This window comes from Typopeltis vanoorti, chromosome 7 (genome assembly GCF_054136105.1).
Source record: "Typopeltis vanoorti isolate ZY-2024b chromosome 7, IOZ_Tvanoo_1.0, whole genome shotgun sequence".
Lineage (NCBI taxonomy): Eukaryota > Metazoa > Arthropoda > Arachnida > Uropygi > Thelyphonidae > Typopeltis > Typopeltis vanoorti.
Window position 1 is genome coordinate 58321035 of NC_143555.1, and position 27404 is coordinate 58348438.

Below are 27404 nucleotides of genomic sequence, written 5' to 3' on the forward strand. Positions count from 1 at the left end.
ATGCTGGCACTCATCTATAGTAATCACTCCCCTGAACGCTTTAATTTATTAATAGATTCCAATTCATTTTCAGTGATGGCAAAAGAATAGACACCAGCTACCTATCTCTCATCAAAAACATTAATCGGGACTAAACCAGATAAAGCAGCTTTACTTATAACTTTTGAGGAATAAACACTATTAGAGAATTAAAGAAAACAATTCATTTTACTTCAGATGGTGGCTCTTTACGCATAAGAATGTGCCTGAATAGGTAAAACAGATTGATTTAGTTTGAATTAGCCTAAGCAACTAAATCTATGGGGCGAGTGTATTATATCTATTAATTGTGCGTGGTCAATTTTGCAGGATGAACAATGGAGTGGATGGCATATTCTTTCATATGAAACTGGTTAACTGGTTCACTTTTTTTTTTTTTTTTTTTTTTTGTAAAGCCCATTTATTTATTTGCTTATTTATTCTTATGGCAAAAAAGAATACAATGCAGCCATAAGCTAATGTCTAGTCGAAGTCTCTAACCAGGCGTCCAAAAAGGTTACAAGCCTCCTGGACTACATGCAGCAACCAAGGAAAATACACAACCGAAAAAACTCCATGTAAAGGCCATGATGCAGATTATTCCCTTTCTGGACCGGATTTGAATCTAGATATTTTTAAAGTGACATCCTCACGACCAGCATAAACAGTGTAGTTAGATAAAGTTATGGATAGAAATACTACGAAATATCAAGTTTATATTTTAGTTTTGTACAAGCACTAAGGTTAAAAGAACGCTTACATTCATTTGCTATTTACTGGTGCTATCTTATCCGACTCTCTATCCGGTTTATCAGGCAAGTCATTAAATATGGAGAAGATCGATGAATATGAAAAAAATAAATAAAAAATAAATAAAAATAATAAAACCATGCGCTATATCCAGTGAATTTACACTGCATGGAAAGAAATCAGTGGAGACTCGCATGGACAAGATACGTTGTGCCATGCAGCGAGTCAGGCGTTCGTACCCAGCATAAATTGGAGGAATATGATGCTCCGAAGACAATGCAACTGAGTATGAGCGAAATGGCTACTAGAAGGGACCTGACGGCGTTTGAAAGAGGCATTGTGATATGATGTCATGTTGCAGGCCTATCTCTTCGGGAAATTGTTGGCAAATTGGGCTATCCTAGGTCAAGAATCGGTGACCATGCTGAGATGGAAGCGCAAGGAGTCAACTACAAGTGCTACTGCAGTGGACTGATTCGCCACACTCAGCAAACCTGACTGTAGGGTGGTACGAAGGATAATATGTAAAACCATACGTAAATGTGAGTTAACTACAAGTGCTACCAGAGTGGAGATTCACTACACTCAGCAAACATGACTTTAGGGTGGTACGATGGATAATATGTAAAAACCTCCATTCGTTGGCCGACATGTTGATTGCGGAGTTCGATGCATGGACTGGACGAGATAAATCAACGCAAAAACATTCAGAACCGAGGCTCACAACATGAGATTTCATTGTAGGAACGCAATATACAAGCGGCACATTATCCAACCAACATATCTTCAGTGGTGCAAGAGCGTGTATGTTATGGAGCGATGAATAACGCTACAGCATCTACCGAGCAGATGGACGGGTGTAGGTGTGTCGGATGACCGGTCAATGTCTTTTACCAGAGTGTGCAACCCTAACTATGAAATTCTGATGTGGCGGTGTGATAGTATGGTGTTTTTCCTGATTTGGAAAAATTTTGTGGCGTTTCTATGGAACTGACTATTATCTCTTTCAAGAAGAGAATGCACCGTGTTATTAGCTGCTGCTGCTATGACTGCGTCGTTTGTGGACCTGAACGTCACCACAACTGACTGGGCTCCACAGAACCCTGACCTCAACTCTATTGAATATTTGTAGAATGAATTGCAGCATCGGTTGAGGTCAAGGGATGTCAGCTCCATAATACTCTAGATCTACATTACTTGCCTACAGGAAGAATGGTCCAAAATTCCCAGTGATCGAGATCGCACGCTTGTGGAAAGTATGCTCATGAATTGCTGCAGCCATCGCAACAAAAGGAGATCCTACATCTTACTAAGGTGTGGGCCATGACTGCTTGTTTCTCACACTATGGAGTCTGTTGACTTCTTTCCTAGCAGTGTACAGCAGTAATGCAAATTCATAGGATGTATTACTGCTATACATCCTATGAATTCATTCTATTTTCTCCACACTACATGAAATTCATTTAGTATATTTGACATGGAAATCTAAATATTGAACAATTTCAAGCCATTTCAATGTATGCCTGAAATGGCATATTTGTCCAAGTGCGGAAGCGCTATTCACTAGGGGGGGCCAGCCTGGCTTGAAACAAATTTTTTCCATACTCTCTCTCTCTCTCTCTCTATATATATATATATATATATGTTAAAAATACCAAGCAATTCTTCCTTAACTCAACATAACCGGTCTCAGAACTAACAGTATGACAGACAATAATACGAGTATTAGAATTTAGAACCACAACATGGCGGCAGTTGTCCTTCCATTTCAGGCAGACAACTGCCGCCATCAATAACACTAATATTATAGATAAATGGTATAATAGTATAGGTTTATATCAAGATAAAGATAGTACTGATAGTAGAAATCAATATTGATTTATCCTATCCGTATTATCTATAGGAATCAATATAGCAATATTACCAGTAGCTTTGTGCTTCGCAACCATATGCCTGGGGAAGGAGTGTACTAGGTTCGATTCCCGTCGATGACGTGAGGAGATTAAGGATCTGCCATAGCTAAGTTAGCCGGTCTTGGGCGTTGATAGCAGGTTTTTTTCCCGCCAGTTTATCTGGGATTTTTTATCCCGCAAACCGGCCCTGTAAACACACACGGATTACAGTCAGGAATACTGATCCAGCCATAGGCCTGATTCGTCAGGCTATGCCGGTTCCGATCCTGGATAAAATTTGGGGGGGGGGGAATAAGATGGTGCCGTACCTCCCGTAAAAGGGACTCACGGCCGCTGTATCATCATACGAAAATGAATTAACTACCAGTAGCTTGAAGTATGGAGACTAGTTGCTCATTAGTCTGCAGAAAGTTAGAGCTAATGCAGCTTTTGCTACTCCCTTTGAGGAATTGTCATTTTTTTATCTTACATTATTGTTGTACTATTTTATGTATGTTTAGGGAGGTGCATTCTCAATGTGGAATGGTAATTAAATTTAGAAATATGCAGCATAAATGTCACTTATTAAAAGGCCCTAGAAGATATGTGGCACAATTGGCTAGTCATCGGCATCAGATAATAGAAAAATGACATTGAAAATTGCTTTTTACTTCCATGTGGATTGTCATACGTGCTTAAATGGGAATTTCTGGTACTCGGCCTGCTTTCATCTGGTGCAATGGAAGCAGGGCCAGTACTACACTAACAACAGAATTTACGAGTATTGAATATGGAAAGGAAGAAGTTTCTTAGGATACTTCTAAGAAACGTGTGGGCTGTACTTTGCTATATGAATAACATTTTCTTCTTGGTCCATATATATTGTAGCAGTGTACAATTTTCTTGAATTTGGTTAAGAGTATATTAATTTAACATGAATCAAACTGCAACCATTAGCGACATTGCCACTAAGACTCAGCGATGTCTTTCACATTGGAAAATATGAACAGCATGTACAGTGCACACAATAGGAAAACTGACTTCTATATCACCTATCTAAAGTGGTAACTATGTTATTGGCTCACAAATGAATGTCAGCACCTTCTTGCGCGCTACTTTTCAAATACCCAAAACTTCATCCTCATAACCGCTGATAACATGATCCATGTTCATGACTTTAACTGGGAATGGACTAGAATAACATCTTGAAGTAGTCATCAGATATGTACCATATCAACAGAATTGGCAAATTATTTTAAGAACTAAAGTTTTCAAGAAAATAGCGCGTAAAATGAGTGTGAAAACAGTAGTGAACACATAATCTATACAATTTCTGAATAACTGCTGAACACTGCATTTTAAAGAATCATTCCCGCAAACGCCAATCAGTTTTGTTTTATCATTTTCACCGAGTCAGTATTAAGGATCGGTCTGTCTTTTGAATATAAGGAGAATAAATGAGAATTGTTGCAGAAAGGTAAGTACAACTAGACGGTAAAAAGATTTTTGTTTTACCCTTACACCATTTTGATCCTTTAATAAAATTTTAAAAATTTCATAATGAAAATGACATTAGATAATTAATTTTTGTTCTTCTCGTGCATATTTTTCTATATGGATGGATATAAAGAAATCCCTTTCAATTATGTTTTGGTGAAAAAGAAATGGAATAACTAATATCTAGGTATGTTCGAAATTTATTTGATGATTTGGAATAATTTACATTAGCAAGGATTGAATATGAATAACATTTAAATTAACATTGGATTATCACCTACAATATATAATACGTGTATATTTGATAATATATGAACGAATTCTTTTACACATGAGAGCCCTTCATTGCTTTCTGGCAACAAACGCATAAAATGAAATTTAAAAAAAAATAATAATAAAAAACATGGTTCATTATAAATATGAGCAGGGAGACTCAATTTTTCTAAATGATTGTTCCATTTACAGATATATTTCTCTTAAATTATGAATATGAGATGGTTTTTTATTTTCCTTCAGATACTGATTGAATTCGGAATAAATTCAGGATCTAGCCAAGGATAGGGCATATCTTGTGTGCGACTTCTTTTCTTTATAATCTCACTGATTTTGAGAAGTTCTTCCCGGAATCTGTAAAGATGAAGTAAAACGTAAAGTGGTGGACGATTAAGTTAAGTAATGCACACAAATACAAACTAATATAAAATTTAAACATATTCCTGGTGTACGAGTATATATATATATATATATCCATACATAATACATACTGAATATGACTAACGTTCAAACACCTGCAATGTTCCTTGGAACATCTTGAGTTATTCTCTCCTAAAATTATAATTCACTGATATTCAACGCAGTCCATAAGCTGTTTTTACTTCTGTATTTTTTAAACGATACATACAACAAAAAATCGATAACTACTGATTTTTTTTTGATACTTTAATGTGTTTTTTACCATATTCTAATATATAATTATCTCATGATAAACTTTTCTTCTGAGTTTCATGTTTAATAAATTAAGTCGTGTTTCTGTAAATAAAAATCTGTTGCCATTTTAAATGCTCTGGCTAAGTAAAATGCACTTTTGAAAGCAAAATTTCCAATTTCTGGTTACACTAATTAACACTGCAGGATGGGATTAAGTGAGATGTATGGCTTTAATTTAAAACAATTATGACAGTAGCGTGATGGAATCCTAGAATCCTTCGGATTTCAAACTCATGTATCAAACCTTGTTTCAGCAAGAAAATGTAATGGAAGTTTAGCATTAGAATTTGAAAATATATGAAAAGTAAGCCTAGAATTAAAATATTGTTTAATATACAGAAATATTTTATGTGATTTGGGCTTGGAAAAATAGCACAAGATCACCCACCCAAATGGTCTCTCTCTCTCTCTCTCCCCTCAGCCAGAGGAAGTGTTAGCCGGTCTTTGGCATGGACAGCAGGCAATCCGGCCCCGTGACCACACAGGTACAGTCATAGGATACCTTCAGGAATAAGGAGTAACCAACCTATTCCGTAGGAATTCGGTTACGAATGCCTACACGGTAAAAAGTGTAGGTCTACGCGTGCGCGTATATTAGAATATAGGATAGATAGTAAAAATCATTTGTTCCAGAACTGACATTCATTCTGTATCCTCTACACAAGCGGTTATTTTATTTAGCTTCTGTCTAACAACACAAAAGAACACCTTTATCCAATAACATGTCCCTAAAAGGAGATAAAAGTCAGCGATCAAATCAGCTATCATTCAGTTGTCGTCACCGCATTCCTCTTGAAAATAATGGAGACGGTCATTAATGGCCAACTTCTTTAATACGCGGAGGCCTACCAATTAATCTTGGATTGCCAACATGGATTTAACCAGTCTTGGTGGATAGTTTCCTCTCATGGATTTTTCTATGACTACTGAAGTACAGTAATGGTATTAATGACCTCTCACGAACTTCAAATCCTATCTGTAGGCTTACTGTCAGTAAACCATCAGTAAATTACTGATGACAGTACACTCCATTATTCTCAATCACTGGACAAATTATAGTACTCAAATTAATCCAGTTTCAAGATTTCCTATAAGCAATATCATAAACACTGACCTCCAACCATTCTCCAGTGGGAAGGGTTGTGGACTGAATACAATCTAGTGAATTTGAATGTCATCAAAATAGAAATCTAATAATCAAAATCCTCGTGTTAACGATTTTTTTTTGTTATAAATTTGTTGCAAGACTACATACATCCCCAACTGCATTCCTATCATTGTATTAAATTCACTGACGCTGATACAGCTAAGGTATGGCTACAAGCAAATACAACTTGCTGTGTGCCCATGACACACAGCTGCTCATATTTGCTTGTAGTCGCTCTTCATGATATTAAAAATATAGTGTTATGTTTCAATCAAAGAAACGCAGTTCCGTGTTAATGACAGATACGCTCAACTAATAAATATACAGGAAGTTCTAAAACAATATTATCCAGCGACGAATCCTGTTATATTTGCTGCAACATTGATTAGATATGTGTGACACGCGGAATCCGAAGAGTAACTTGAACTGCCACCTAGTAACAAGAATATTCACTATATGTGTATGAGAGAAGAACAGTGTATTTCTAAAATTTAAAAATTATGCTACTGACTAACCGTTATTTTTCAAGGTATTTCCAGCTGGTTTGATGAGTACTGATTATAATATCCATAGCTCAATTCTATGGCCCATTTTTTTTTAAATCTTTGTGTTGGATGCTTTTGTAGGATATGCTTAGAAAAATATTTGGTTTTCCCCATGACGTCAAACCCCCTCCCGCCCCTTTCCTCTGAGTAAAGTCATTCAGTCAGTATCTGAACCCGGATGAAAATAACGTGATATTTATTTCTAAAGCACTTTTTCGGAAGCAGTCTTATAAAGTACTTCAAAAATGGCTTTAGACCTCAAAATGATTTTGAAAATTGCTCTATCCATGCAAATCTATATAAGGTAGCTACGGTGGCCTCAAAAATGAATTTGCGGTGAGCGGGTGATTATCCTCATATACATAAACGCTTACCTTCCGTTACGACCGAATATAGGACCTCACAGGTCCAAGTGCTGTTCTAATTCATATTAATATTAAAAGTATGTAAAAATCACCTTAATTTCCCTCTCGCAATTAAAATGCCGATATCAATCATTTTATTTCGAAAATTCAATAATTAAAGAATCCATACTATAAATGTAATAGGTTTCTGCAAATAATATTTGTAGAAACATTTAAAACAAACTGCAGAAAAAATTTATTCGGTTAAGTAGCACAGTTGCCTTCTTCCATTTAGAAGGAGTATCCAGAGCATGATCTTCCAATCCTGACTTGCCAAACAGATTTTGAACATAATTCTTGTTCTTCAGAATAAATGTTAACAGATTTACAATCAGTCTAAAGTGGGCTAAGTTGCAGAGAAACCTTATATATACTCCATAATAATGTACAAGAGGATGAGGCTCATATCTTTCAGAGAACAGATGGAAGTTACTATCTAGAAGTGTCATTTCGAAAGCGGCATGAATACTATATTTAAGGAGAACTTTAGCTGTCTGTTCAGATGTACCCCAGGGATGAAGAGACATGCAGTATTTTTTTTTTCTGTTATATAGAAGTTGTAGTCATTGGCTGCAATTGAAAAAGTGTCTCAAAGACAGCTGAGTTCTCTTGCAAAGGCTGTCCCAGATGTATTTATTCTAATGAAACAGCCTTTGCAAGAGAACTCAGCTATCTGGTTGGCCAAGTGGTTATCACATCCATTTTCCAACCAATAGGCTGCGGTACCTTAGTGGAGGCCAGAAGTGGTTTGAGAAAGCTCCATGTTTGGTCTCTTGAGTAGGGTTTCTGGATCACATGACAAATCAATTCAAAAATATACAAAAAAGTATATAAAATTAATGAAATGAGAAAAACTTCAGTATATGGCAGAACGAAAGGTAGCGAGACTGCTGAATTAACAGAGTGAAACTGTCGGCATGCAACATTTGATGAAACAGTTATTCAAATTAAATATGAAATGAGGAGTGATATTAGACATTTAGTGGAAACACATGAAAGTGTACGGGCCTGGTTGGCCTAGTGGTCAGCGTATCCGCTCTCTAGCCAAAAGGCTGAAGATTGTCTGGAAAATATCAGTTGTTTGTGATTGTCTGGAAAATATCAGTGGCGATGATAGGCGGTAGATGGCATTGGTGTAGATGATGATGATGGGTAGTTGGGTTCGTTGTAGTTGGTGGATTGAGTGATGGAGACAGAGAGTTGTAGAGTAAGTGACCTCTCTCGATGAGTCTTTGGATCCCTGGAGGTGCTACGTAGTAATAATAAGTTCATTCATTTTTTTTTTTTATATATATATTCCTCAGAAGATGCTTCAGTTTTACTTGCCAGACTATCGTTCTAAACATAACTCCTCCCTTGGTTAAGAAAAATAAAAAATAATATAATAATAATAAAACTTCTGTATTCTTCCTTCATATCGCTTGATTACACCACATTCTTTAAGTAAAAGATGCATTAATAGCCGTAAAGTAGTTTTTTTTTTTTTTTTCATTCTCAAAATATTCGGCGTAGATGAATATAATTTTAATGCAGATGCAGAGACTCGCAAAGACCAAAAACTTGTTAATTTCGTTATTTTTAAGGAAATGAATTAAAATTTCAGGAGGAAATATTGTTTTATTCATTTTTGCATTAATACTATTCACTTTTGCATTAAAACAGGACTCACCACATTTGTCACATCACTTAAATAAATTAAGTGAAGAGTTTATTATTTTTCCCCCTCATATCGCTGCACTCTTCATATGCGAATAACGGAAATTGCATCTTTCATAAAAGTATGTTTAAAATACCAAATGTGACAACTTTATTTTATTTGTACCTATGTCGTTAATACTGTATTACTGTCTCGATGAAAGTCTTAAATTTCATAAAACGGTTAGAAGTTAAATTAATTTTATTGTATAGAAATTGTATCCGAATTTAATATATTTACTCGTAATTTACGCAGTAATAATTCGGGAATTAAATTTACGGATTGATACTTTTACATTGTGAAAGAAGGAAGATAGATGCATTTGAATTATGGGTTTGGAGACGATTACTAAGAATACCATGGACTGCAAAGGAAACTTTAAGTCTTAAATTTCAATGATAGACTTCTTCTTCTTCTTCTACTACTCGTTATTCCCGCTTCCCATGCAGGGTCCGCGTGTTACTTTTAGATGCGACTTCTTGTTAGTACTGCTCCCAACCGACCCGTCGCCTGGTCTGCCGCTGGGGGGGGGGATATATTCTTGACTGTAGAAGCGTATGTTCATGGGGCCGGTTTGCCTGTTTGCGGGATGAAAAACGCCAGATAAACTGGCGGAAAAAACCCTACTGACCGCGCCCAAGACCGGCTAACTTGGCTATGCCTGAGGAAGATCCTCAAATTCCTCACGTCTACAACGGGAATCGAACCTGGGACACCCCTTCCCCAGGCATATGGTTGCGAAGCGCAAAGCCACTAGGCTAACCGCGCGGTCTAAATTTCAATGGTAGACTTAAGGTTTAAAAATCAGTGATAGACAGAATAAAGCCAGATTACTCCATCGAAGCTATGATTATCAAGCAAAAATTGTCATACTTCAGACATATTGTGCGAGTAAATGACAGTCTGGAGATGATGATGATGCTTGGTAAAGTTAATGGAAGCAGGAGAAGAGGAAGACCATGAATTAGATGGGTGGATGGAGTTAAAGAAGCAACTGGAATGTACTTGGAAATTCTGAAAGATATGGCCAGGGACAGATATGAATGGAGAATGTATGTTCATAGAATCACCAGGAGTCGAAAACTCGATGGAACATAACAACAACAACAAAAACAACAACAACACATTTTATATTATTTTGTAAACAGAAATGGTAAAACATGTTAAACTTAACATTTAAATTTAATTTGACTTTCTTGAATAAATGTCAGAGACACTGCAAGCACTGTACTATGACATACACTTTACAAAAAACTGAGGTATAAATTGGGGAAGTAAGTTGTTGAATATTACCTCGTGCCTCCTTAACATAGGTTTGGAGCGTTATAGCCCGTTTAACAGCTGCCCTTTATATGAATCATTACAAGCTGATTCCACACTGCAAGTATCGACTCAAAACCATTAACGAAAAGATCCCAATAAGGAAATGTCAGGTTTCTAGAACCAAACTCTGGTATTTCCGAGATAGCACTTGAAAGTTGCAGCATGAACACCGACAACATGCAAAGCAGGCAGAAAGAAATTAACGCATCACAGGATTGTAAACCAGAATAACACAAAAAATGCGTCTGGAGCTGATTTCAGTCTGACAGGATGTCCTTAGTAAGTGGAAGTTGCTGTTTGTTTCAGCCTTTCTCAGTGTTATACCCCGGTGTTTCGAAACGGAGGGGGAAATTCATGTTTACTGAATCACCCGATAAGCACTTTCATTATGGATGTGCTAACGGAAATGCAAAAGAGAAGTGCCTTTTGCTAATCGAATTCTGTGCACTCCAACGTTTACTCGTTTTTATCACCTCTTCTGTGAGTGTAGCGCAGTTTCTGAACCGCGAAATGGGGGGGCGGGGGCGGGAAACTGAACGGCGAACCGAACACTGAGGAAAAATCAGTATGTCTAGAGGCACTGACACGCACTAATACAGAGAATTGTAGTGGAAGAGGGTGGTGTCTTCCAAGAAGTGGCATGGAGGATACTGCATGAAAATCGACTTCCTTCGTATCATTTCCAACAGGTTCAAGCACTTTTACCAGACGATCATCGTCATCGGTTGCTATTTTGTCAGTGATTTCTACAACAGTGTTCCCGGAATCGATGATTTGTCTGTTATGTGCTTTTCATAGACGAGGCGATGTTCAGTCGAGATGGGATTTTCAGTTATCATAGCGATTATAGCCGAGCCAGTTAAAATCTACGTACTGTATAGTTTTCATTCAGGTAGATATGACAGGCTTATACAGGACCTTTGTCTCCATACTAAGGTGACCTCTTGCAAAGCATGGTAGAAATCTAATGTTGACTGACGTTTCCTTGAAGTAAAGGAGAAATATCCATGACGTGGCTCCGCCATACTTCATTTGTGAAGTCCAAGGGTGTATTGAACAAACGTTTTCTGAAAGATAGATTAGTCGAGACAGTTCTGGCCTAAAATATTTGTGGAGCCATTTCAAATCACTGGTGTATTCTACTCCGTTGGGGAATGTTGAGGAATTGCAGGAACGTTTTAACATGCCGTTAGACATCAGACGTGAACTTTCGAGTGCGTAGGACTATTAATAATGAGACGGCTATGTGGCTTGCGACGGAATTGATTTTGAACACCTGCTGTAAATTACATTCATCTTACGGTGTTTCTTTTGATTAGTTACCAAGGGATTTTTGCCTATTTTTTTACACTTTATCATTCTATCTGCATTGCGGGTTGTCATATTCGCACTGTCGGTATATAGGGCGGCATCTCAGAACTCCGAAATTTCCGGAACTTCTTAGTTCTTAGGTGTAGATGCACCTTTCACGTTTATGGCACAGGTAGGAATCGCCGTAACATTTAAACAAGTTTTGGGAATGGCATACTTACTTCTTTTTTTTTTTACTTCATTCATGTTCAGTATAATGAAAGTAATATATGCCACAGTTACACCACCAGTTAAGTTAACATTTTATCGCAGTATTACGAGTGGGTAAACGGCCCCGCCTACTCCCTATACGGGAACAAATAGGAGTTAGCTGATTTTTTTTTTTTTTCTATACGAGTGGATAGTCTGTATGGTCTGTTTTGTGTCATTACTGTATGAACGAGGTTAGAAAGCGATTTATGTCTCTTTCTAGCCTTGTTCATACAGTCATGACATCAAAGAAGACTTGTGAATAATAATAAAAACCTATTTACACAGGATTTCTTTATATGCTATAATATTCAAAGAGAGTTCATGAATAATAATACTAAAGCAACCTGAATATGGAGGATTTCTGTTTAAAGAATATCTGTGTCTCTTAACGTCATTATATCCTGATCACTCTGACATCTGATGCTCAGAGGTAAACGGTGGTATTCACCGATTCCCAGCTGCCATTTTTAAACCGATTAAATTCGTTTTCCAATTACTCTTATAACTCTTATAAGGTTGAATGTACTGACGATATATTTATGCTATAGTACAAACTGCAGAAACACAAAACGAGTTTTTAAATGTCTCAATGAAATTTAAGAAGAGAAAGGGCGATAAACAAATACTTACTCTTGGGCTGCAGCTATGCACACAGGGTCGTACATGTATTGCACCTCGAAGTCTCCTAGAGATTTGGTGCCCTTCTGGCTTAATAGTTTAGTAATTAGCATAATGTCTAATGTGGTTTCTTTATTTGGTAGCACTGCCACGATGTCTTGCTCTGTTCTAGGTGCCTGTAAAACAAGACCACCTGAGGTTAATTATAGCAATAGTGCAAATGCCTGCGCGCACACACAAACATACACTTGGCTTCAGTTGATAATTTATAGAGCTGAAATATTTATAATAATTTTAAAATATTAACGTAACTGGTATCCTATCTCCGATTTCAAACAAGGAAACCGACTTTTAGGATTATTTTTAATTTGCGTGTATACCACCAAATGAGTAGGGGAACATATTTTGTCTTTTTCGCGGTTCCATAGCATCGAGTGATTGCAAGTCACTGCTAGAAAGCGACTTATGTCTCTTTCTAGCCTTGCTTTCGATTTAGCATGAAGCATCTTCATGGTGGAAGAGTATCCAAATAAAGACATGCATATGGAGGCTGAGGAAAACAATGCTATGAAGATGAAGTTCGAATAGAGAAAAAATTCCTCTGCAGTATCTTCAGGTTTTTCTTCTATTTTTTAACCAGGCGTTTGGAATGCTTCCCTATGCGCAGATTAGACAAGAAGTGTCGTTTTTCGTCATCTTGGTGTCTGTTCTTATGTGTATTCATATGAGAGAAAGAGAGAGCCGTCATACTCCTCATCAAATTCCTGACATGTTTCCTCAAGAAAAATAGTTGGGAGGAGATTAGTAATGATGCAAACTTAATCTCCTATCAACAATTTTCCTCCGAATTATTCTGCTTTGCAGCACTCGAATATTGCGTGATCTTATATTTGTCTTCTAGGGCACTTCTGGCTGAATCAATGAGCAACTTGATCTTGGTCTTCCTCTGGTTCTTCCTGATATCTTGCTACAAATACTTCTTTTTCTGATCTTTCCAATCTCATTCTGATAGACCATACTATCTTAGATTAACTCTACTCAAACATTCTCCAAGGCTAAAAATGTCAAGTTCCTTCCTCATACTTCACTTTTCGTATGATTTTGCCAGTGCTGCCATTGATGCAATCAATCTGAGTGATGGCTTAGAAATAAAACACTTGATTCAAGGCGGGAGACCACTGATTATTGAGTTTGGAGAAAAATTGGGATTTTTTATTTATTTATTCATTTCTTTCCCTCCAGATTCTTCATAAAATATCGTAGTCTCTTTCACAGATACCAGAATCGTTAAACTAATATTTTATTTCTTTGTAATGTTTTATTTGTTTGATAGATGCTTCAATAACTTCTATTATGTTTATCCCAAGCTTTTAAATAGCGCAGAAGGTAGAGCACAGCAACTTAGGTCCTTTTAAAAAAGCAATTAGATATTGAAAGTGGCCTACTTTTGTTTCTCAAATACAAAAATTTTAATACTAAATGGTTTGCATACTTCTCAGTTTTGCTTAATACCAAGAATCCCCCTCCTGAGTCGTATAGACAGTGTCACGCTAATCTTCTAAATAACTAACTTAATGAATGTGTTCTTTATTTATATGTTTACTTCAGTAATAAATTTGTTTTTAACATACTATTTTTTGCATGAGTTCAATTAGTAATGAAATATTGCTTTGTCACTGTGATGCGGTTGATTGGAAGGAATGCTATCGATGGAATGCGGAATCTTTTATAGATATTTGCAGCCAATCTCAGGCCTATGAGCTAATATTTTCTTCTCTAAAATAAATAAATAAATAAAATAAAATTAAAAAAATTCTCAGTAACCATGACATACAATACGCCATTTATAAATAGTGATCGTAGTATAAAGTGACTTGAAACGGTCTAAGGTTGCAGTTTTTATTTCTTTCTAACATCTGTTCGATTAAAAAAAAAAAAAAAAAAAACAACTGCCGCTTACCTTATCTCTCGGAATATCTTCCGACAATATTCCAGCGTAATTTGGGGGAAAACCATATTCATCGTATTGCTGGAAGTTGGCAGCAGCATGTCCAACGCTGCATGTGCTGATTATGACGGTCACTGTATCGATGATCTCCTCCACTGAAGTGAATTTATCATCCTCTTGACCTGGTACGCCCTGAAGGAAAGCATAACAAATATAATAAGTAACTGAAGTCTTCCAATTCAGGAATTATATCAAGAAGAATGTAATCACCGCAATATGCAGGAGATAAGCCACATAATTTGAAAGTTCAGTTACAATTGCATTAAGTGAAGGTGAAGAATCAAATCATATCACAGAATGATATCGAAATTACTTTAAGCACTTGGAAATATAATGAAATTAGCTATTAAAAACTGAAGCAGTGCATATTATTGAGTAAAGTTACAAAGTGTACTCGAATCATGTTTCCAAAAATTATTATTATTACTTTTTAACTGACTTAAGATGTTTAGATTTGTTTTAAACAGAATGATTCTTGGAAGTTTAAGGGAAATGTGTAAGGGAAAAATATTACTCATAGAAGGATAAAAATATAATTAAATAATTAAATTTAAATGCAGTTTAAATGAATTATTGGTAACTTTTTTTTTTTCCTTAAAGCAGTGTATGGAAATCTACGTAAAGGAACTGTTCTACAAATTATTATTAGTAACAGACTGTTTCATAGCAAAATAAATGATTAGCGAATTCGATGTATATCTTTTATATTTTTATACATTTGATATCAGCTATTTTAATTCGTACCTTTAGACCGACACCTCCCAGTTCTCTTTCTTTCACCAGTTCCTCTCTCCACCGGTGCAACTCATAATCGTGAGCAATCTTCTCGTCAGAGTCTGAAAGAAAATTTTTTTTCTTAAAAAAATATGAAATCATGAGGCAGAACAGTTAATCATTTTAGCGGGTAACATTCACTAGCTAGTGTAATTTTCAATGTTCACCTAATCGTTTAGCTAACAAGATATTACCTAATGAATTAACATGGAACTAAAAATTTGGGAATAAATTCATACAATAAACGGTAATTCAATCCCGATTGTTTCGAGTTAGCGAACAGTTGCTTATTAGCTGTTGTCACTAATAATAAATTTAGTTTAATCCTTTACCCAAGTATGAGCAAACAAAGTTTCCGCCTGAAAATATCTTCAGGACTGGGATAAGGTAACTAAGGTAAGGTAGGGCAACTCGTAGCAAAGGTGGACCAAGCTAACATCACTCCTATCTCTGTATCTCCCATAATGCAAAACACATCTCCTTGCGGATATGTATAATGTTATGCATTAAGGGAAGGGCCACTACCCAGAATAGTTTCGACCTTTATTGAGGTCTCTTCAGTGGGAGCCAGGCCCAGAGGTGGAGATACCAGGCAGAAGCAATGGAGTGGTCATCTTTACCTATAGGAGTTGCCAAAAGGTGTGCCACCTTTTTATTAAATTACTCTGGATTTAGAGAAAGATGTTGGAAGTTTATTTTTCACTTGGTTAGACTATAATAAATTTAGTTTAATCCTTTAATTTAGTTTAACCCAACTCTTTAAATTTTGGTATCAAAAGTCGAAACTAGTCTGGGTAGTGGCCCTTACCTTAATGCATAACAGTATACATATCCGCAAGGAGATGTGTTTTGCATTTTGGGAGATACTGAGATAGGAGTGATGTTAGCTTGGTTCACCTTTGCTACGAGTTGCCTGGGTAAGCAAGATAGTACCTGTTGTACTATCTTACTTACCCAGGTAAGATAGTACAACACTATATTCAGTCCTGAATATATTTTCAGGCGCAAACTTTGTTTGCTATCACTGGGATAAAGGATTAAACTAAATTTATTATAGTCTAACCTAGTGAAAAATAAACTTTCAACTAGTGGTGGTGGGCAGAAGATGGTGTTGTGGTTTGCTATAGTTGGTGGAGACGGTGCCCTTCCTCAATGAGTCTTTGAACTCCTTGGAGGATTCAAGTATGGATATGTAATAAATTTAGTTTAATCCTTTATCCAAGTGTGAGCAAACAAAGCAAACTTTGTTTGCTCACAAAGCTGGTACACCTTTTGGCAACTCCTATAGGTAAAGATAACCTCTCCATTGCTTCTGCCTGGTATCTCCACCTCCGGGCCTGGCTCTCACTGAAGAGAACTCAATAAAAGTCGAAACTAGTTTGGGTAGTGGCCCTTCCCTTCCGCAAGGAGATGTGTTTTGCATTATGGGAGATACTGAGATAGGAGTGATGTTAGCTTGGGCCACCTTTGCTACGAGTTTCCCGGTGTTGTACTACCTTACCCCAGTCCTGAAGATATTTTCAGGCACAAACTTTGTTTGCTCACACTTGGATAAAGGATTAAACTAAATTTATTATAGTCTAACCAAATGAAAAATAAACTTTCAATAGCTATTGTCAGATCAGAAAGGCAACTGTGTTTTTGTAGGTAATGGCTATTGTCTTTAGACAGAATTCTAGTTGTTTGTCTTTAATATTATGTAGACTCACATACGGTTGGATTTCACAGAGTTTCTTTGAAGCCGAATATAACGCATCTTCATATATTGTAAAATCAGAAACGTCACCAGGCCATATGGTTTAAGATGAGTTAAAGCAGGCCATTTGAGATTTTGCTTTCCATCCTTGTTACTCATAATAATTCCTTTCGTTTCTTTGTACTGGAAATGTTCCGAGAAATTGTTCATCAAGGGATATGGCCTTCGATTAATTATTACTCTCTTCCTAATAAAGGAAAAGACCAAACATATATTAATTGGAAACTGTTTTTTATCATGGACAAACACCTTAAATTTGGTATCAGAAACCTAAATAAGAATTACACAGATTTATGGAGTCCTAGGTCGTTGTAAAGACAGGGTTAGTTGCTTAGTTTGACAAACTAACTAGCTAAAACCAACATTTCTACCAAACAAAGATTCTGATATAAATAAACATTTTTTTTTTTTTTTTTTCCCGTTTATAGAGAGATAAATGGTTGGGAAAGGCCTACGTCTCTATACAACAATGCCGTCCATTCTTCCTCGTACTTAATTATAAATGCTTTTAATTAGGCCCCTTACAAAAATAGGTTCAGGGACTGGTTGCTTGCTCAGTTCTTCCCACCTACCCCTCCTTATTTCTTGCACGCATTCCTAAACATTTCGTATAGTAGCTTAGCATCCCAATATTCTCTTTCGAAACTTTCTAAACGATGAATCCGCCAGTCCTTTTTCCAAATATGGACCAAAAGTGCATAAATAAATATAATGGACCATTTTCTTCAAAGATACTGTAAAGAACAATATTATTTCATATTATCTGATAATTATATAAGGGACATACGCTGTCGAAAAATTATTTATAAGTGAAGGAAGCATGAAGAAATCAGTGATGTCAAGTGTGACCGGAATTTCTTATGCACTACAAAAATGCAATTCCATATTCATTTTCATTATTAGAGACGCATACAGGAGTGCTAAAGTAAACACAACATATCGGAGATTGCGATATGACAGGAAGCAGTGACGAAAGTCTCCAATTTTCCAAGGAGACCTCCTGTCGAAATGCCATGAAATCTTTAAATATCCGTATGGGATTATTTGCAGTATTAAAATAAATAAATAAATGTCGTACAACTTGCGCGACAGCTTTTGTTGGCGTCCTGCCTTAATTGTTTAAGCTACGGGACACTGCGTAAGCAAAGTAAACATTACGCCAGAACAGTCGCAGAATCAGAGGGGAAAGTTCGGGGGGGGGGAAAACATCTCCACCATTTCCCTCAAGAAATAGGACAGGAAAAAAAATGTGAATTATCAGTTAAATAGCAATTATAATTCACACACACACACACACACACACAATTTCTGAATTATAATAAAAACTTATCGGGAATCTGATGATGATTTTTCACTAATATGTTATCTTCAAGTGGGTGTACAGAGTACCATGATAGTACTGCATAAAGAACTTATATTATTGCTAACTTATTATCGAAAATTTTTCTCTGAATTATAAATAAAATCACTCAGTTAAATACGAAATTGTCAGTTAAATACTGCATATAAAATAAAAGTTAAAAGACTTTTACGATTTGTTCCTCCCTAATATTTCATTCAGGTAAAATAGCACGAATATAATAAATTAAAATTATAAAAGAGACAGGCTTAAATGAAGGGTTTCATTTTGTGAATACTTTCCAAATTCCCTGTTCATTATTCAAGGTTGCCCAAAGCGTACGACTGTGCTGGATATGCTGCTAGTAATCCCCCCCCCCCCTCCGCTTTCTCCTACTCCCAAGAATTTTTAGATATTCAAAGCCATATCAGTATTAGTATGCACCTCTAGAAAAGCCAGCTTATTACTTCTCTCATCTGACGTATACACACAAACATTTCGAGGCTTCAGTTCTAATAACAGATGGAAATTAACACGAACGTGATCAGAATATCATAATTGAGAATATTGAAGTAGTGCCTTACTGATTCAACACACGGAGTAAACGCATCTTATTCTATACTTTTTAGTGTTGATCTCACTGATTAAAGATTGGTAACCTATGTTAGCACCATTAGTACCGTCAATAGGCTATGGGTAATTTTTCGGGCCTCTACGCCTCATACGTTACGTTAGTTATGTTATACTTTACGTTAATTTATTTGCATTTTTATAGACAAATTTGTAGACAGGAATTGAAAAAAAAGCAAAAACTGATAATTAATCGCCAATTAAAAATTTACCTAATTATCTGCGTATTCAGCTGATGATTATTCTTATTATATTTATCATCATCCTCTAAAAAACCAACATAATAAAGGTAATAAATAATATAAATAAATAAAGGTTTTCTTTCATTCTTTTTCTTTTCTTTTTTGTTACATATTACAAGCGCAATATTCGAAATCAATTATCGGTAATATCAAAATGATACGAAAATAAGTATAGAGAAATACAGTAGCGTGTTTATTGCCATAACTGCATAAATGCTTGTTTCCTAGCAACGCGTGAAAGTTACTTCCTGTGTAAACAAAGATTCGTTTGGCATTCTTATGTTAAATGTGAATGAAAATAAGAATATTTTTAAAAATATTAAAATATTTTACATTGATTACGGGCACTTCTTTTGCTTGCTGTTAGCAAGGTAAGATAATAAATACATTAATTAAGATAATAATACAAATGCAGTAAAAAATTTTCTAAAGAAGTAGTCAAATCTGAATGAAGTTTGTTTTTTCAATATACGTTCAGAATTCGTTTTTTATTTTCCAGTTTTAAACGCTTTTTATGTGGCCTGAGTTTCCTTTATTAACAACTGATTTCTGAACCAAGTCTCAAGATATGGGTTCGGCCTAATCAGTTCCTGGTATATCCTTGAAGGTAGATCATTTCCAACATCTAGTTAGGCTTAGCACCTAGATTTATCTCTTGATTATTCCTCTGTACAGTTGATATGTATATTGCGATAAGTAAATCGGTTGGATAGGAGTACACTAGTCAGCCAAATTGAATACTTATGTGATTCTGGTTTGAGTGGGCTTCATTTATAATCATCTTCATATTTTATCAGATTTAAAATGATTTATTTATTTCATTTTTTTTTTTTTGTACTCTTTGTCATGGAGAAAGTTTATATATTGAGGGATAGAATAATTTATATTCACGTTTAATTAAGTGGGAATAAACGATAACTACTTCCTATACTTAACTTCTTCCTGTGAGTAAAATTAATTTCTTCCTCCAACTCTTCTTTCGCATTGTATCTCCAAGAGTCATGCTGCACCATTTTTGTTCCGATATCAATAACGTTACTGACAGGATGGGTGAAGCACTAGTGCTTTTCATATTCCCCTTTATCTGTAATGAGAGTTGTTTGGGAATGGGAGATTTGTGAGCAATTAAGCTCGCCCTCTGAGGGCAGTTGTGTTGGCTATGATCGGTTGAGAGAAGAATAGCCTTCGGTCTTTTTGTGTTTGTAGTAATCAGTCTCGTTGTAATTGACAGCTTGTACTATTAGTGGGTTTGAATGTGAACTTGACTTCACGAAGAATTTTTCTGACGAAGAAGGGAGGAGATGTATGGAGTACCGGTTTCTCGGTGAATCTGTGAATTTCTGACGAACCACGGTGCATCCAGGATCATCCTAAGGCATTTATTTTGGATTCTCTGTAATATTGAAATGTTTGATCTTGAAGTGTGACTCCATGCTGGTGAGGCGTAGGTAATGACTGGACGTATTACCATACGGTAAAGAAGCAATTTATTATGTAGGTTCAATTTGCTCTTACGGTTGATCAATGGGTAGAGCTGAGCTATGACTTTGGAAGATTTGGAGCAAATGAGATTGATGTGTTTGTTGAAAAGGAGTTTCTTATCCAATAATACCCCAAGATATTTGGTCTCTGATTGCCATGGCATCTTTTGACCAGAGAGCAGGATGTCTTCTTTGTTGCAGATTTTTCTTCTTGAAAACATTATGGCTGAGCTTTTGAGGGGGTTCACTTGAATCCTCCAGTTGGTGAACCAGTTTTCTAGCTCATTGATACTTCCTTGGAGTCTAGTGATTGCTAGGTGAGGGCTCAGTGATCTAGCTAGAATAGCGGTGTCGTCGGCATAAAGGGCTGTAGTAGTTGTTCTTGGATTGAGAGGAATATCTGCCATGTAAGTTGTGAAAAGTATTGGGACCAGAAGAGAACCTTGAGGTACTCCCACCAGAATTTTGCGCCTTGAAGAAACAATTCCGTTGAGTTTTACTTGCATGTATCTTTCATTGATATATGAATATATGAGTTTCACTAGTTTAATTGGGATATTGTTTTCAATTAGTTTGAAGATAAGGCCTTGATGCCAGACCTTATCAAAGGCCCTGGCAACATCCAAAAACACAGCAGCAGTGTGAAGGTGCCAGTTAAAACCATGAGTCATATGTTCTGTTAGTCGGTGAATTTGTTGCACCGTGTTGTGAGCATTGCGAAACCCAAATTGCTCATTTGGGATTATTTTCTGTTGGTCCACTGCTGATTGTAGTCTTGATAGGATGACCTTTTCTGTTACTTTGCCAAGACAGGAAAGAAGACTGATGGGCCTGTAGCTTTGGGGAAGTTGTGGGTTATTGCCAGGCCTTTTCAGAGGTATAATGTCCGCGATTTTCCAATCTGTGGGAAAGTACTGGAATCTTAAAATGAAATTGGTTATATTAACTAGATGAATTATGGCTTTCCGTGGGAGTAGCTTTATTATTCTATTGGTAATGCCGTCAGGGCCGGGGACCTTTTTATTCTTCAGATGAGAAATGATATTTATTATTTCTGTTGGTGATGTGGGGGTGATGGTTTCTGAATCATCCTTAGGCTGACTTAGTGCATTTCTAACTTTACAATGAACTTTGTGAATAAGATTGACATTTAAATTAGCATAAGATGGGCTGCATTGATTTTCCAGATTGTCAATTAGAGCTTCTACTTTTTCTTCATCTGTGTGTGCAATTCCAAGATTGGTCTTTAAAGGAGGAAAGTGGTTGTCTTTTGGTACGAAGAGATTTTACAAACTTCCACATGGAGTTATCTTCTGGGTTGATTTCTTTGAGTTTGGTTTCCCATTTGGAGTTCCTGTGGATCTGGAGGGCTTCTCGCACCTGTATGTTCAAAGTGTTTAAGGTTGCTTTGTCCTGCGGGGGCTCTGGTATTGTGATATCGCTTTCTGGCCTTATTTTTGGCCCTGATCAGGTCCATTATCTCTTCTGGGATCCAGTTAGGAGCGTGGAAGACAGTGATTTGAGTGACTGATGCTATTGCTGAGTTGATTTGCCTAGTTAAATTGTTTACAGCTTGATTTCTTCTTTTTTACGAATGACAGGGGGCGAACCGATGTGGACCGGGAGAACCTTAGAGAGCTTATCCCATGGTATGAAAGAATAATGGGGAGAGAGCTGATCTTGAAGTCCTAACCTGAGTAGGATGGGATTATGATCTGAGTTAAGCTCTTCTACTGTCTCCAGCTGGTATTAATATTTGATGTTTCTGAGGATAACTATGTCTAATACATCAGAACTTCCTGATGGGCTATAGTGTGTGGGCTCAGTGGGTCCAGCTACTATTGATGAGTTGAGTAACGTATAGTTGAATAAGGTACGGCCTTTGGAGTTGATTGACGAACTGAACCAGGCCGTGTGTTTGGAGTTTAGGTCTCCTGCTATAATTATGGAATCCGTGGAGCCGAGGATGGAGTCTAAGTCTGCTGTCAGTAGTGGAATACTGGGAGGGTTGTACGCTGCATAGATTTTTGAGTTTGCCTGCGTTATTAGTGTGCATCTCCACACCTGTCACCTCAAGGTTTAGAGTTTGGGGGTTAGTCAGTGCGTTGTGGCTTAAATAATTTTTGATAAAAATAGCTGTGCCTCCTCCACTAGAGTTAAGTCTGTCTGTCCTGTATAAAATATAGCCTCTTAGTTTTGGATTGTTTGATGGTCTGAGGTGGGACTCACTGATCAAGATTATGTCTGGATTGAATCTTTTTGCAAATTCTTGCAGCTAGAGAATTTTATTTGTTAAGTCATTGGCATTCCATTCTGTTATCATGAGAGAATTTGGTTTAAATTTTTTAAACATTATAGAGAGCTGTTAATATGGATTGGGTTTCTAGATAGAATCTTTTTCTAGAGGATGGAGAGGTGTTTGCTTTGCTGAATTCATGCAGCATTGTTGCAAGTGACGAAGTTAAAGCTGATGTGAGATTAGAGCTTGTTCGCTCTTGTGATGAAAAATTCTGGGTTCTTACCGCTTCCGCATATGATTTGGACATGGATGAGGGTCGAGTGCCTTCCTGTGTTATTGAATGTGAGGTATTATGATCTGGAGGGCGAACTGCTTGGTTGTGTGTTGTGTCATTGCTTGTAGGAACGTGGTTAGTTCTTGTTGATCCACGGTTTTTTGGATGGAAAAGGCAACCCTTGTAATTAAAGGGATGCGGTCCTCTACAGTTGGCACAACAAGTAGGTGTGGATCTGGGTTTGGTGCAGGAGTTAGTTTGGTGACCCTCACCGCATTTTAGGCATCTATATGCAGCTCTGCACAGTTTTTGGGCATGCCCGAACCTCTGGCATCTGTGGCACTGCCCTGCCGATGCCTTCTTCCTTAGAGGTTCGGTTGTAATTTTAAGCTTACAAATGTCCGTAACTTCATAGATGCTTTTCTGTGTGTTGGAGATTTCGACCAACACCAGTGGCATTGGTGTTTTATCTGACCTCAACATTCTACTCACTTTGGTTGGAGTCAATCCTTGATTGATGAGGTCAGCTGTGATCTCATCAGTTGTGATACCCTCAGCCACTCCTCTTAGAACTACTTTTAAGTTCTTCTCGCTAGCTAGCGCAAATGTGTGGAAGGGCAATTTAGAGTTGTCAAGCATTTTCGTCATGAAGCGATAATCAGTAACAGTGGTAGAGTGAATCTCTACACCCTCTTCAGTATTTCTTGCCCAGGAAAAATTGATATTTTGTTCTCCTAGGGATCTTGAGACTGAGGTCCATTTGTCTTTATCTCGAAGGATGACTGGAGGGACCTTTTCTTTTCTATCTTGGGTGGTCTGAATTTGTTGAGTTGTTACATCAACTTCCAATCCACCTTCCGATGTTCTGCGTCTTTTATTAGAATGTTCTTCATGAGAACAATCGAACTGTCGGGGAGTCTTTGAAGGTGGAACAGGTGTAATGTCCTCTTCAATGTCCAAATCATCATCTTCAGTGTCATTTACTTGAGTGAAGAGATTCAAGCAACCAGGATAATCTGTTTCAAATTTCTTTAGGAGGAATTTGAGAATATCAAGTGACATATCTTTGTTTAACTGTTGAATGGCGTCTTTGATATCGTTTACATTCTCCATTCTTGAATAGGTATAAAATATTTACAATGGCAAAGAGGTACAATTTTGATACAATTTTCAGGCTAGTGCCAGAAAATTGTATCAAAAGTCAAAGTCTTACCTTGTATTCCGCAAACAAAGCAGATTCACAATATCTAAAGCTCACTAATCACCACTTAAATCAAAAAACATTTTTCGCAACAACAACCATCATGCGAGACTACAATGCGAGCCGCCATTTTTTTTCACTCAGAATTCACCATTAAGCTGTTTGTGTATGTGTGGTGAATATTAAGTGTCATATCAAAGTAAACCATTTTTGTTTAATTTGATATGACACTTAATATTCACCACACATACACAAACAGCTTGTGTGCGCCCTAGACCACAAGGTTGTTTGGCGAGCATGTTATTTTATAGTAATTATGGAACAAAATTATAGTACTTTTTAAAGATACAAAAATCGTATTAAAAATAAGCCCCAGTGAGCCACAAGTGAAAACACAGACACATGAGTAGTAGGGGGGAGGTTACTATGAACCAAATAGGGATAGAGTAATTGGTGGGGAATGTTATGGCGGAAAAATAACGTCACTGACAGATGTTCCCCGGGGGAAATTCCAAATATTCCATACTCATGATGTCACGATTCCTTATAGTGGGGTCACTATGAACCAATATTAGTTGGGTAAATAGTGGAGGATGTGACGGCGGTAACGTGACGTCATTGGTCGAACACTATGAACGATCAAGATAAGATAAGGAATCGTGACATCATGAATATGGAATGTTTGGGATTTCCCTGGGGGAACATCTGTCAGTGACTTCATGTAGTGTGTTTTGGTTCACGTATGGTATTGTGGGTGAGGGTTAGAGATAAGGAATTGTGACATCATGAATATGGAATGTTTGGAATTTGCTGGGGAGGAACATCTATTTGTGGAATTGTGGGTAATTGTTCACTTATGAAATAGTGTGTAATGCTTTGCATATGGAATTGTGGGTGATGGTTAGAGATAAGGACTCGTGACGTCATGAGTATGGAATGTTTGGAATTTCATTGGGGGGGGCACATCTGTCAGTAATGTCATGTTGTGTGTGTTTTGGTTAGTGTATGGAATTTCAGGTAATTGTTCACATATGGAATTGTAGGTGATGGTTAGAGATAAGATGGAGTATGGAATCCTTGGAATTTCCCTAGTGACACATCTGTCTGTGACATCACATTGTGTGTGTGTGTTTTAGTGGTTTTAGTGTGTGGTTTTAGTGTGGACTTGTGGGTAATGGTCAGAGTGTGGAATTCTGGGTTGTGTTTGTCATTGATATGAGATGAGCTATTTGTTTGCATGTGCCATTATGGGTAATGATTAGAGATTGGAATTCTGAGAGGATATTTCGTCAAGTGTTGGGGTATTTGGCTCGATTGTGGAACTATGGGAAAATATTTGTGAATATAACAGTAGACATTTTCTAAAATAATTAGTTACTGGATTTCACTAGTTATTTCACTAGTGTTCTCCTCACCCCCCCCCTCAAACACACATTTTTTTCTTTCTTGTTTACAATTTCTAAAATAATTAACTTCTAGATATCAGTGGTGTTCCCTTCACCCCCATAAAGCACACACACAGTTCCCCTCACCCCATCATACACACACACACACACACACACAAATTTTTTTCTTTCATATTCACATTTTCTAAAATAATTACTGGATTCTGAGTTTTACTGCTTTTTTTCTTTCACTTTTTTCTTGTCAGTAGGTTGTAGTTAAACATTTTCTAAAAGAATTAAACACAGGCTGTCAGTGGTGTTCCCCTCAACCCCTTTAAATACACACAAACACATTTTTTTTCTTTTATGCTCATATTTTCTAAAATAATTAATTACAGGTTATCAGTGGTGTGCCCCTCACCCCTCTCAAACACACACACACACACACACACACACACACACACACACACACACACACACACACACACACACACACACACACACACACACACACACACACACACACACACACACACACACACACACACACACACACACACACACACACACACACACACACACACACACACACACACACACAAATTTCCTCCCCTTTCATGTTCACATTTTCTAAAACTAATTAAATGTTACCTTTATTACAAATTCTAAGCAGAATAAATATTCTTATTTATGGATCTTATTAAAAAATAGCATTAGTTGGTGGAGGGTGACAGCAGTCTTCCCTACAATTACCCTCGCCTCCTCATCCCCCCCCATCTTCTCCTCCAGAAGATGGCAGATATCTGTTAGTGATGTCACATCTCCCTTGACTGAGCAGACATCTTCTGGAGGAGAGGGGATGAGGAGGTGGGGTGGGTGGGGGTCATTGTAGGGAAGACTGCTATCACCCTCTCGACTACCCTGTCAACCTCCACCACCAAATGCTATTTTTTTCCTTCCAACAATTTCAGACATATGAGTGACAGAACTAGTCACTTGCTCTTACATCAAAAACGCTGTTTGAGCAAGTAATATTAGAGCAAGTAATATAACTCTCGATGGTGTTTTCAAAAATAAAGAGAAGGTGCATTTTCTTTTCTTTTCACACACTTGTACATGATAAAAGTTTAAAGTTATGTGGCTGACAGTCGAAACTTAATTCAAAACTATACAATCCTACTATTCTACAAGCAGAACAAAAAAAAAAGACAGAGCTAGCAAATAACGTAATTGTGGGTTTTTTAATTGATAAAGTACAAAATGAATAAAAGAGTGACAATTTTGTTACTATATTAGATGTATCCAACATATTAGAATAGAAAAACCAAAAGAAATTTTCGAGTTTGCAGACAAATCTTGTGAAATTGCTTGCTGCAAACTAATCAGAGACTTTTTTGAAAATCCACTCATGAATTACTAATCTTATTTGTTCATGCCAACCTTCAAATATTTCAAGAAATTGTGTCAACTTTTTGAAAAAAAAAAAAATTCAGCTACAGAAGTAGTTTGGACGCACAAGGAATCGGATGTTAAATTAATAGCCAGAATTTTTAGTGCAGAAGATTTAATATGAAAAGTATAGTATCAGACCTAATGTTCAGTTGAAACAATAATAACAACAATAAATACTTTGTT

At 36.8% G+C, this 27404-nt stretch overlaps 2 protein-coding genes across 2 annotated transcripts in view; one reads left to right on the forward strand and one right to left on the reverse strand.

Moving 5' to 3' along the window:
- Positions 1–4341: 4341 nt before the first annotated feature.
- LOC150104703 (allene oxide synthase-lipoxygenase protein-like) overlaps positions 4342–27404 on the reverse strand; it is a 104072-nt gene continuing 81009 nt past the window's right edge. Inside the window, exons 12-15 of the mRNA XM_090395285.1 lie at positions 15193–15284; positions 14401–14580; positions 12453–12616; positions 4342–4784 (exon numbers count right to left, since the gene is read on the reverse strand). Coding sequence (XP_090251411.1) covers positions 4670–4784; positions 12453–12616; positions 14401–14580; positions 15193–15284 — 551 coding nt within the window. The 3' untranslated portion in view covers positions 4342–4669. The remainder of the gene's footprint in view (positions 4785–12452; positions 12617–14400; positions 14581–15192; positions 15285–27404) is intronic.
- LOC150104704 (uncharacterized) overlaps positions 19530–27404 on the forward strand; it is a 352800-nt gene continuing 344925 nt past the window's right edge. Inside the window, exon 1 of the mRNA XM_090395291.1 lies at positions 19530–19560. The gene's annotated coding sequence lies outside the window, so the exon portion shown is untranslated. The remainder of the gene's footprint in view (positions 19561–27404) is intronic.